General features: G+C 41.5%; 1 protein-coding gene across 4 annotated transcripts; it reads left to right on the top strand.

The window, feature by feature from the left end:
- The first annotated feature begins 485 nt into the window (after nt 1-485).
- Nucleotides 486-3,075, top strand: LOC147428452 (putative LRR receptor-like serine/threonine-protein kinase At1g69990). Of its 4 annotated transcripts, XM_086497476.1 has the most exons (3): nt 490-759; nt 818-2,215; nt 2,303-3,075. In XM_086497476.1, the coding sequence occupies exons 2-3, from the start codon at nt 979-981 to the stop codon at nt 2,665-2,667; spliced, it is 1,602 nt and encodes a 533-aa protein (XP_086353602.1). In that variant the 5' UTR covers nt 490-759; nt 818-978; the 3' UTR covers nt 2,668-3,075. The 4 variants fall into 4 exon arrangements, with proteins under 4 accessions (XP_086353601.1, XP_086353600.1, XP_086353599.1 ...); XM_086497475.1 differs by having other exon boundaries at nt 486-2,215; nt 2,381-3,075; XM_086497474.1 differs by having other exon boundaries at nt 486-2,215; nt 2,372-3,075.
- The last annotated feature ends 8,273 nt before the right edge of the window (nt 3,076-11,348 follow it).

Below are 11,348 nucleotides of genomic sequence, written 5' to 3'. Positions count from 1 at the left end.
TAATGGAATCTTTTCTCTCTCACTAGAGAGAAAGGAGGACTCAAAATCATCGATATATAGCTCCTACCAAACAAGCTCACCATAAAGCTATAAGTAGTAATGGCCTTGTGCTCCTCTCACACAAAATGGGTAACCTTATCTCGTGCGCGATGACTCCATGTGGTGGCCCACAATAGACATCCCTAATAAGGTGGTGGTGGAACGCTTTGTCAAACAAGCCATTAGACTCCACGAGTCCACAACATAGCCATTACCCCACATTTGATACTTGGTTTATGGGCGTTGATCTTTCCATGCACTTCAACTTAAGATCTTGGGAAATTCGACTTGTCACAAGTGGAGGCACTCTGTTCCCCCTTGATTCAAAATGGATTCTTGGCTTCATCACTTCCCTCTTAATCAAAGCAATGAAATGGTCATAAGGATTCAACCTACAACTTTTGACCTGGACCTAGTCCCCCTCTATTCATGCTAGCCCTTAAACACATGGAAACTCCCAAAGGATTGAAAAAAATTGAAAAAAATGGGCTTTCAAGTTTAAAAGTGCATGGGCCATGGACATTCATTCTTAGACATTTTCTAGCTATGGCTCTGTCTCGAATGGCTCATTGATGAATCCATCACACTGCTCATATACATAATACATAATCCATATAGATGAAGAAAACATATAATCTTAATAAAACTTTTCTTGAAGTATATGGTGATACAGATTCACAGAAGGGAAGCTTGGGCTGATCATTAATGGCGATCCTGCAGGTACTGCAGGCAGTAATTATAATGTTGATGATTATATTTAATTATCAACTGGCTGCAGGTTATACGTCAGACACCGAGCTATGCCTCAAGGCTTTCAAGAGCTCTGTGCTGGATCATTCCGGCATCTTACATTCCCAGTGGAATTTCTCTCACGGAATCTGTGATTATGGTTTCTGGCCGGGCGTATCCTGCTGGGGAAACCGTGACGATGTGCAAGTGATGAGCCTGATGTTGTCGGGAGCGGGCCTTGCAGGAAACCCTTTTCCAGCAGGACTCTCCAAATGCGGCCTCGGCCTTGTTCAGCTTGACCTCTCCAAGAACAACTTCTCCGGGCTCCTCCCCCCAAATCTTTGTCAAATGCTGCCTTACCTTACTACCCTCAACCTCTCCTTCAACGATTTCTCTGGTGAGATACCTCTAGGCCTCAAAGATTGCCTGTTTTTGCACTCCCTCGATCTACAAGGCAATCGCCTCAGTGGCCCCATCCCTCCCTACCTCGCTACTGGCCTCATCCCTCACTTGCTCTCCCTCAACCTCTCCAGCAATTCCCTCTCGGGACCCATCCCTTTCCCTTTCATCCTCAACGGAACATCCCTGCCTGCCTCCGCATTCGACCACAACCCTCAACTCTGCGGCCTGCCACTGACCTTGCCTTGCAGCACCACCCACCATCACAACAATCATCTCATAGAAATACTTGTGCCCATCGCTGCATTGCTTCTTCTTCTACCATTCATTGTGATGGCACTCAGATTATGGTCATGGTGGTGGCAGTCCCACAGTCTCGCACGCCGCACCCAGATGTCTGCATCTTTCCATATGTTTGATGGACACCTCAGATTGTCATGGAAGAACCTTCAGCAGGCCACATCTAACTTCAGCCATGCCAACATCCTTGGGGTCGGCGGCTCAAGCACAGTTTATAAAGGCAAACTTGCCAATGGCAAGGTGCTGGCTATTAAAGTACTCCAAAGTAGCAAAGCTGTTCACTCCTCTGATGTGGAAAAGCAATTTATGACAGAGCTAGAGGTATTGGGGAAGCTTAGACATCGGAATTTGGTGAGGATATTGGGGTACTGCTACAATGGGCAGGAAACCATGGCTATCATCCTAGATTTTATGGCCATGGGTAGCCTAGATGCTCTGCTCCACAATCAATCTCTCCCTGGACAGCAAATAAACATGGGTTGGAAGTCACGTTTGTACATTTTGCGCAGCATTGCAGATGGGCTAGCATACCTCCATCATGATTATGATGGCAAGCATTGTGTCATCCACGGAGACCTCAAACCTGGTAATGTGCTTCTAGATGAGCACTTAGTAGCCCACATTGCCGACTTCGGACTTGCTAAATTTGTTGGGGCCACGAAAACGACATCAGTACCTCTCGCACTATCCCGAGAAAGTGTATCGGCCTCGAAAGCGCAGTGGTGGTCCTTTGGCTACACAGCTCCAGGTATATTCAAGCACCCAAACTTTTATGTGTGTTAGATTTCTGTTCAAAGCTACCTTATGATGATTTAAACCAAATTCTCGCATCTAGAATGTGCACAGCAAGGTGTGATGTCTCGCAAAGCTGACGTCTTCAGTTTTGGGGTAATCATGCTGGAAGTAATGACAGGAGAGAGGCCAGGTAGCTACAAGCTGAAAGAGGGTCAAACATTGGCAGATTGGGTGGGCACGGCCTTAGCAAGCGGTATAGTAGATGATGTAGTCGCATCGGGATTGAAAGTTGAGCAGAATTGGAAGAAATGGGATGCTCAAATTGTTGCTGCCTTGAAGTTGGGATGCAAGTGCACTTCCTACAAACCAAATGCTAGACCATACATGCACGACGTGCGTTCGTTCCTTCACGATCTTGCTCATAAGCAAGATCTGATAGGTCACCTTTCAGAAATGCAACAATGAGGATGAATTCATGCTGTTGATTAGCATGTCATTGTGCAAACTTGCTTGCATTCCTATCAAGCCTTACAAATTTGAAGAATTTCCAGGTTTGTGCACTCAAACTTGTAAAATTTTATCAGTTTTCTTCAATACAAGCTCCGAATCTAGCTGGGATTTTGTAATTTGAGCCGGTCAAGAAATACATTAAAAGCATGCTTTGTGCAAACAGTACTGCTTCCTATACCTCAAGACATGCTAGCTGGCATTGACATGAGTGAGAATGAGCTTTCGATGTCAGTTAGCATGCCTAGAGGCATAGAAATGGTGTGTGCCATGTTGTTTATATCCTAGGAGATCAATTGTCATGTACTGTTACATTAGAGTATCTTTGGAATTGTAGTGTACCAATATAAATATTTGTTCTTAAAATTTCTTCAATTGCCAAGGTATATGCATTATTATTGAAGCTTGAGCTATGAAAAGCGGACATCTCAATTAAAAGATTGATTGATGTGTCGGAACTTGGAAGTCTCACTTTGTCGCCTTCAGTGATAGTTTGTAGATCAAGCGCTAATCTTGCTTGGTAGGCCTCACTATAGAAGCATGTCAAGAATGTAGGATTGGTGCCGACGATGTAGGAGCAAGAAGAGCACGTGAGAGAGTGAGGAAGGAAGAGATGCACACATGATATGGGTGGAACTTCACTCTGTGGGAATAGAGTGAGTGAACCCCTTATTCATATGTATCTAAAGAATAAGGTATGAGTACACGAGTGCGCGGCCAGACACTAGACGTTCGGCCTCGAGCAAAGGCACAACGCCTTTAACTCTAACAACGTCCCACTCAAAGGAAAGTGTGCCGATAAGTGGATCCTACTAGCCAAACCACTAATATGTACAAAGAGATATAAGTGTGAGAGACTCTCTCAACCTATGTCCACTAACTCACTCCAGAGATGTGCATGCAATTGTATTTGCTCTAGCACCAAGGAATTGTGCGCAACACTACTAGAGCTTGTATGCAAGTCCTGCAAGTACTTCCAATGCTCCACAATGCATCATGCTAGTGTTAGTCACTGTATGACTGACAATGCCAGCTGCAAATGCTCCCACTGCAACTGCTAACTCGGGTCTCAACCTCAAAAGATCATACATGAGAGTCCTCAACGTTGCCGAAATGCGTGCAACCTTGTCCGTGTCAAACCCCCTCTGCACTATGTGCAATCCTTGCACCATCAGGACTAGAAACAAATGGATATGACAAATCAGGGGTGCTCAACACTACGACCGTCCCTGCATCTATCGTACCACGCTCTATCTATCCTAGCATAACCATGTCAACGTCTAGCATGAGCAGCATGTCAAAGAACTCCATATCACTCATCTCGGTGATAGGAGGCATCTTTATCCTAAGAGGATCAATCCGTTGTGTCTCACTAGAGCATGGCCTCTCTAACTATCTACAGACATGTCGTGCACAATACTCTAGAGCTCATCTGCGAAAGTACATGTCAGCAAAGTCACTGAGATTGTAATGTCTCGTACATGTGATTCACTGCTCCGCTCCCTGATTGGCAAAGCCTCGAAATCCGTCACCACCACCGGTGAGTGCTCTAGCCGTGTACTTAAAGAGCTATCTTGTTCTACATGTCTGTCCTCAGACCGTGCATGCACAACCAGTGAAGTACCACGATGTTCACACAGAGACTATGGCATCTCTGACACCAAGAACGTAGAGAAGTGTCAAATGAGTACCACGATGGCCTCGCGCTATCACAAGCGAACCTCTCCTCATCAAGTAAGACTCATCAATCAACTGAACATGACATCCATGATCTATGAGCTGCAAGGTAGAGATCAAAGTCTTACAAGCATTAGGCACATACAAAACATAATGGAGCACAAGCATAGTCCACCGGCAAAGTGCAAATGAATGTCACCCACACCATGAACATTATCATGTCTTAGAGCAGAAAAGGTGCCAAACCACTCCCTGTGAGGATTAACATGGTATAAAGCACTATTGTCTAGCTGCCAATCATGAGACAAAGTCCACGTATATCTAGGTGAACCTGCGGAAGTAGGAGTGCCTACCACACTCTGTAGGAGTCTCTTGTCAACAAGCAAGGGAAACCTCCGTTGTCTCCAACACTTGAAATAACGTATTCTCACGTGCGTTGGTCTACCACAATGCCAACAAACCACATGTCTACGCCTCTAAGGTCTACGTGATACACCAACCTGTGTATCCAATGATGAATTGTCACTGCAAGATGCCATAACCGAGTGCAAAAAGGGTCTATAGATCATCTCACACAAGTGTAAATGCATTGTCCACCAAGAGCATAACTGCTCAACACAATGCAAAAGGAAACCAACTGATCAGACACCTGCAACCAAAACTATGACAAATATCGCTTAAAATGCATAACTCTCTATCAAAACCAAGAACAATCATGCATAGAAAAGATGCACACACGATATGGGTGGAGCTTCACTCTGTGGGAATAGAGTGAGTAAGCGCCTTATTCATATGTATATAAAGAATAAGGTATGAGTATATGAGTGGGCGGCTAGATATTGGAGGTCCGGCCTCGGACAAAGACACAATGCCTTTAACCCCAACAAAGAACATTATGTTTAATACAATTTAACAAATATGAATTATTACAATGAATAATTTGATAGTCATAAAGAGAAATTTAAAAATCATATACAATTTAAAATAGGACGACCACATTTATGAGAGGACATTAAAAACAATCATAATTTAAGCGAGAGGGTTGAAATAGCACTTAGTATTGATTTGTTATAGAGTCAACGAGTGAGGAATATAAATGGGTATAGTAGAGTAAAGATTTTGGGATGTAATGTAGAAAAAATATATAGTATAGTAGAAAACATTGACCAACTCTAAAAATTAAAGTGTACTAATGACCTATTGATCGTGTATAGGTGTCGTTTGAATGTCCAACGCAGAGGATGTTGTTTTTATTATTTTACATGATGAAAACAATGTGAATAGTTAAACACTTTGTCATGCAATCAGATGAAGAGTGAAACTATAGAGCATCCACGTCAAGCACAAGTGACATACGAAAGTATGGTGGAGAGTTGGTGTTGCGTTTCCACAAAAAATTTGTAGAACCTTGGCACACATCGTAGTCTTTGTGCATTGTCCAAGCAAAAGCATAATCATGGAAGTTTGAATGCAGATTACAAACCTTTACAACTTGTTGACATAGGGTTTTGTCCGTCAGTTTATAGGCGCGCTCCCATTGTCGATTTGCAAGTCTTATCATGAATAGAGATAGATTTTAAGTCTGTTGTGGCACAAAAGGGCAAGAGGTTAAGGTTAATAAATAAATGGAAAGGAGTCAAGTAGGGTGGCAACTACATTCTATCTCTCTATGTCTCTCTAGGTTGCCATGTCTGTGTAGTGCAGCGTTGTGTGGTTATAATTTGTAAAGTTCTTTATCGTAATAATTAACTGCCCAAAATCAAGAGTTCAGTTCAATAAATTCCAAGGTGCAAGGCAATGAAATCCCACAAATTGGGTGTCTAAAAAACAATGTTGATTGTGGATAGTGGAAGGAAACTCAATCATCTTCATGTCTAACTTTATCAAAAGCCCTTCCTCATGCAAGGCTCCTTAGTACTAGATCGATAACAGGACGCGTTTGTGTCCTCTTAACTCAGGAACTTCCTAGAACTATTGCTTGAGATGTCAAGGAGGTTCTAAAGTGCTCTATATCTACAAAGCTAGCTTATGACTTGAAAAAAACTTGGAATTTTTTTGGGCTATTGATTCCACCTTCAGAGATGAGTTTGAATATAATTTTCAAACCTAACTTGAGCCATTAAAAAAAAAGTGGCATATTTTTGTCCAATTTTCATGAAATTGGCATTAGATAATCACACTGACCTCTAAAATGCTATATAGCTAGCATAGGTAGTTCTAAAGGTGTTGTTATGCTTCTGAAAAATGGAAAGCCTATGTTTGGAAGCTATATCCCATTTATGAAAAATTCTTTATGCTTATTTGTTAGTGAATTCACATTTTGATGAATATTTTAGAAGTATCTTTGTAATCAAAAGGCCATTTTGAGTATGTTTATGGAGTTCTCACTATGCAACTCTTCTTCCTTGAATTTTGGGGCACCTAATACCCCAAAGAACAAACAACACAAAGGCAGGAGTGATTTTCCATTTTACTAGAATCAGACTCATTTTGAGTTGATACTATATTTTCTTCAAATTACTAGATTTCTTTCAACAAACATGGTACATTTCAAGCTTAGGTCCAAATATAAGCGTACAATTCCAATTTGGCACCAACTTGATAGGTTTAAATGCCATACGAAAGGCCACATTGTGGAACCAATTTTTTTCATCCATGCACTTTTGTACTTCAATATAGGTGTAATCCAAATTGTCTGAGGGAGACATCTTTTGATACTTTATGTACTTGAATATGAGAGTAGAAAATTGAAGTGTGTAAAGTGGAAGAACTTATTAAAGGTAATGATAGGTGTATGCATAGAAACATGGATGATAGGTCAACAAAATGCGAGAAATGCACTTTTTTGTTCTTAATTCTAGGGTAGAGGGGCCAGTAAGGGTACTTCTAACTTGCGGAGCTTCAATTTCTCTCCTTTGAGCTCAATTTCTTGCGCCGAGCAACTCATTTTAATCACCTAATCAGAAGATTTCAACATAATTCATTTGGGGTTGGTTTACCTCTTCTTTTTTCCTTCCATTGTCTAGACTACTATTACCTATATTATTTGGAAGTTGAGTCTAAACAACAAACCCTTGCTTGATTTTCCGAACCCCACTATAATTCTCCGAAACCTTACCTCCTAGATGAAATAAAGGGTTTGAGAGCCAATCGTTACAACACCATTTTCGGAATCCAATATATCAAAAATCGGAATCACGTGTATCAAAATTGGCATGAATAAGAACACCAACCAGGGCCAAAAGAGGTAAAATGCAGCCACGAGTCTTGAACCCATGCGTTGGCCAATGAACAGGCTTCAATTCGAGTAAGCTAGTCGTTTCAACTCCACTTTTTCGTGCTTCTATTGGTCGCCAAATGTAATATAGTCAGGGGTTCACGTGTCCTTTCTCTAGGGGCCATGATGCAACTGACCCCTCTACCTTATGTTTAAAAGAAAATTTTTGGGCCTACAACGATCGAAGACTTTGGTCAAGAACTCATTGATGTTTACCAAAAAAATAGGCTCATTTTTTAAAGGTTTTTATACCTTGTGTGAAATGGGGTTCACCTAGAAAATATGATGTTTTTGGTCAAATTGAGCACTCCTTTGGCTTTAATATTTTTTCAAGCACAAACTCAAAAAAAGGGTTCTTTCTGCAAAGCACCTAATTATGCAATCAGATTTAAAGTAAGGACGCCTACAAACACATATATGATAACACATATTTAGGAATTTTGGTGAAAAAATGCATAATTTTGGGACGAATGTTTGTGAACTAAGTTCTTGAGTGGTGGTCGCATTCTGCTATGTTGTGGTGTTTTCAACCATTGTTGTCAAGCTCTAGAGTAGAGTTTTCATGTTCTAGGTTACATTATTGCCGAGCATTGGTGTCAAATTTGCTAGGTTGCATCGTTGCCACTAGTTGGGTGTCCAATTCTACTAATTAAGAGAAGTTGCATTGTGCTAGGAATTAAGATTATGTAGAGAACTTGGAAAATTTTGATGTTTAGATGGGATCAAGAGTATCCAAATAAATGGAAAAAAATTACGTTTGACTTGTAAAGTGAAGGTAGCTTTGCCTTGTTCTAGATGTAGAAGTAGAATTTGAAGAAACTTGGAGGGCCTTACACTTAGTGTAAGGCTTACCATGTTCAATGCCCCTTCTTCCAAAGCTTGGTGTAGTTGTCCTAAAAGAACTCATTTTGGAATGCAGGTTGTGATAGAGAAATCATTGCTATTTTATGTCTTGTAACAAAAGAATATGGGCATGTTCTTTATTTGTAGATCCCAAGGAATAATTATTCTACAAGCACAAATGCTAAAACTTGAGTTGTAGTCAAGCTGAAATGTTGAATTGGAGCTATCTAGAACACTCATTACAGGAGCAAACAACCCAAAACCCAAAAGCAAGTTTCATGTACAAATTGGCAAGATAGCGAACACTTGTACGAAAGAAGGTACTTTCTCTCACGTTTTCCATATAGTGCTAAACAATAGAAGCTTTTTGGGAGAAACCATATACTAGCTATGTGCAATATTGGAGGGCAAGGGGCCATTGACTCCCCATCTGCTCCAAGGTTAATTGCCCCCATAGCACGTAGTTGGGTATGTGGTTCCTCTCTCACAAAAGCTGTTCAAAGAAATGACGAGGATTAAAATGGATTTTGATCTAAAAAATTTCGTAGCACTTCTCTTGTACACTTTTTTGGCAAGGCTCAAACTAGAGATTGAGGCTTCAAGTTCCACCCATAGTTTGAGGATTCACTTGGTACTTGAGTTTTAGCTTAAACATTCTAAATAGCAAACTACAAGAGTAGCAAAATCAAAACTAAAAACAAGAAGAAATTTGCAAGAGGTTTTAAATATTCTTGATGTAAGTAACTTGGACTCATGAGCTTCCACTTTGGAGGCATTGCATCATTTGCAAGTGGAGGGAAAGGTACCACAATCCCTCCCATCACCATTGTCATCCTTTGCCCCAACAACACCTAGCTAGGTATGCGGTACACCTTTCACAAAAGCTCATGAGATTGGGGTGATATGGGATGCTATCGGTCACGTTCCTTAGGGAACGAAATGAGCCACTTGCATCTACGATCCATAGCCCCCATATTCTGGGGTTTCTATCCTAAACACACTTTTGATACTAACTAGGACTTGATACTTGTTTTGCAACAATAGGCAAGATGGCTCGAGCTATAGTTTAAGCAAGCTTGAAGAATGACCCACCAACTACCCACACCCTCAGTCATTAACTAGGTCCGCCTAAGTTGACGACAATGTTAGTTTCCTCGTCAAATTTGAGAGACAATGTTAGATTTGAAATTTGAAAGTGACGATGTGTCAGTCATGCCTCTCGCTATTGTGCCTTTTACTGCGGTGCCGTGAGCTCGCCATGAATTAGGCACCACGAACTGCTATACCTTGAGCTGTGATCTTGAAAAGCTATGCAGCGAGCTTTCTATGATCTTGAAGCACCACAAAGTGCCAGGCCTTGAGCCCGCCATGAAAAGCTATGCCTTTAGCCAACCATAAAAAGCAGCACGAACTGAATTTTGCCTCGACTGCCCTTGAGGAGCCAGGATTTGTTGCCTCTTCCATGAGCGCAGCTGATTTTCTTCTTCGACCTCTGTCATGAAGTTCTCTTTCGTTCCTTTGTCATGATCTTTGTAGAGGAACCTGCAATTGTGGTTGTTGGCCGCCTATCGCCAATTGCCCTTGATCCTTCTTCTGCGATGACTCGTCGAAGGTAGAAAGGCTTGAGTTTCACATTAATGGTAACCAATTGGCTCATTTGGTTTCCCTTATACCACCTCAGAACACATCTAAAAGAAGAATATGCACGGCTTTGGATACTTTTCTTCCTTCATCTCTCCCCACCATACGTCACTTGGACCTCTCCCCTCTCTAATCCCTCTCCTCAATGCTTGTGGCTGCTAGCTCACATCGCGGCTCTTTGCTAACCCCCAAAATTTACTCTTTTTTCATTCTTGTCAATGTGTTCTCATCGATGTGTATTAGCTTGAATGGATGACCTATGTTGTTGTTGATACCTGCATCACATTATAATTGGTATGTTGTAGTTGTTAAACTTGCAAAAGCAGAGGAAGGGAAAACCATATGTGAGAAATGCTTTGGTCTTTGAACCAAGCCTATCTTGTATGTAAACCTACAATAATGTGCGGAGATCATGCTACTACCCATAAATGATATTGTAAAGTGTGCAGAAGCAACACATACCTCCCTTCCAGTTCTCATCTGAGCTCGCCACATCCTACAAAGGCAATGGTACTCACACTCTCTTTGTCAAGGAAGCCACACTCTATTTTGATGCCCTTTTGGTTGTGGGTAGAAGTAGCTCAATGTATGCCAGCCCTCCTTCCCCCGCCCCCCTTCTCTCTCTCTCTCTTCTTGAAACAAAGACTCTTGCAAACCTATTTCTAGTTGAGCATTTATTCTATTGCTCTTGGGCTCAAACTTAAGTTTGAACCTCATGACTTGGATGCTTAGTTTTCAAAGCCTCATGAGATAATATAGCTTGTTTTAGGTGAGCATCCAGTCTCTAGCTTTGAGGCTCGAACTTAAGTTCAAGCCACATGACATGAACACACTCTATCTTGTTGCCCTTTTGTTTGTGGGTAGATGTAGCTCAAGGTATGCTAACCCCCCCCCCCCCCCCCGCCCCCTCTCTCTCTCTCATGAGCTTCTTGAAACAAAGACTCTTGCAAAACTATTTCTAGTTGAGCATTTATTCTATTTCTCTTTAATTTCGAGCCCCATGACTTGGATGTTTAGTTTTCAAAGCGTCATGAGCACTCGAATATAGCTTGTTTTAGCTGAGCATTCAGTCTCTAACTTTAAGACTCAAACTTAAGTTTGAACCACATGACATGGATACTCAATTTTCAACCCTTATGAGCACTCTAGTAGAACTCTTTCCACCTAGAAACTATCTGGTAGAGTTTGTATCTTAGAAGGC

The sequence above is a fragment of the Adiantum capillus-veneris genome, chromosome 23 (assembly GCF_014529385.1).
Source record: "Adiantum capillus-veneris isolate H3 chromosome 23, ASM1452938v2, whole genome shotgun sequence".
NCBI lineage: Eukaryota > Viridiplantae > Streptophyta > Polypodiopsida > Polypodiales > Pteridaceae > Adiantum > Adiantum capillus-veneris.
Note: the sequence above shows the minus strand (reverse complement) of the source record. Positions and strands in the feature narration are given on the sequence as shown.

Excerpts from the sequence above, each read along its gene's own strand:
- LOC147428452 (XM_086497473.1), top strand. The coding sequence starts at position 745 with ATGGCGATCCTGCAGGTACTGCAGGCAGTAATTATAATGTTGATGATT. Across the intron at positions 2,216-2,302 it reads CTTTGGCTACACAGCTCCAG|AATGTGCACAGCAAGGTGTG; the intron begins GTATATTCAAGC and ends TCTCGCATCTAG.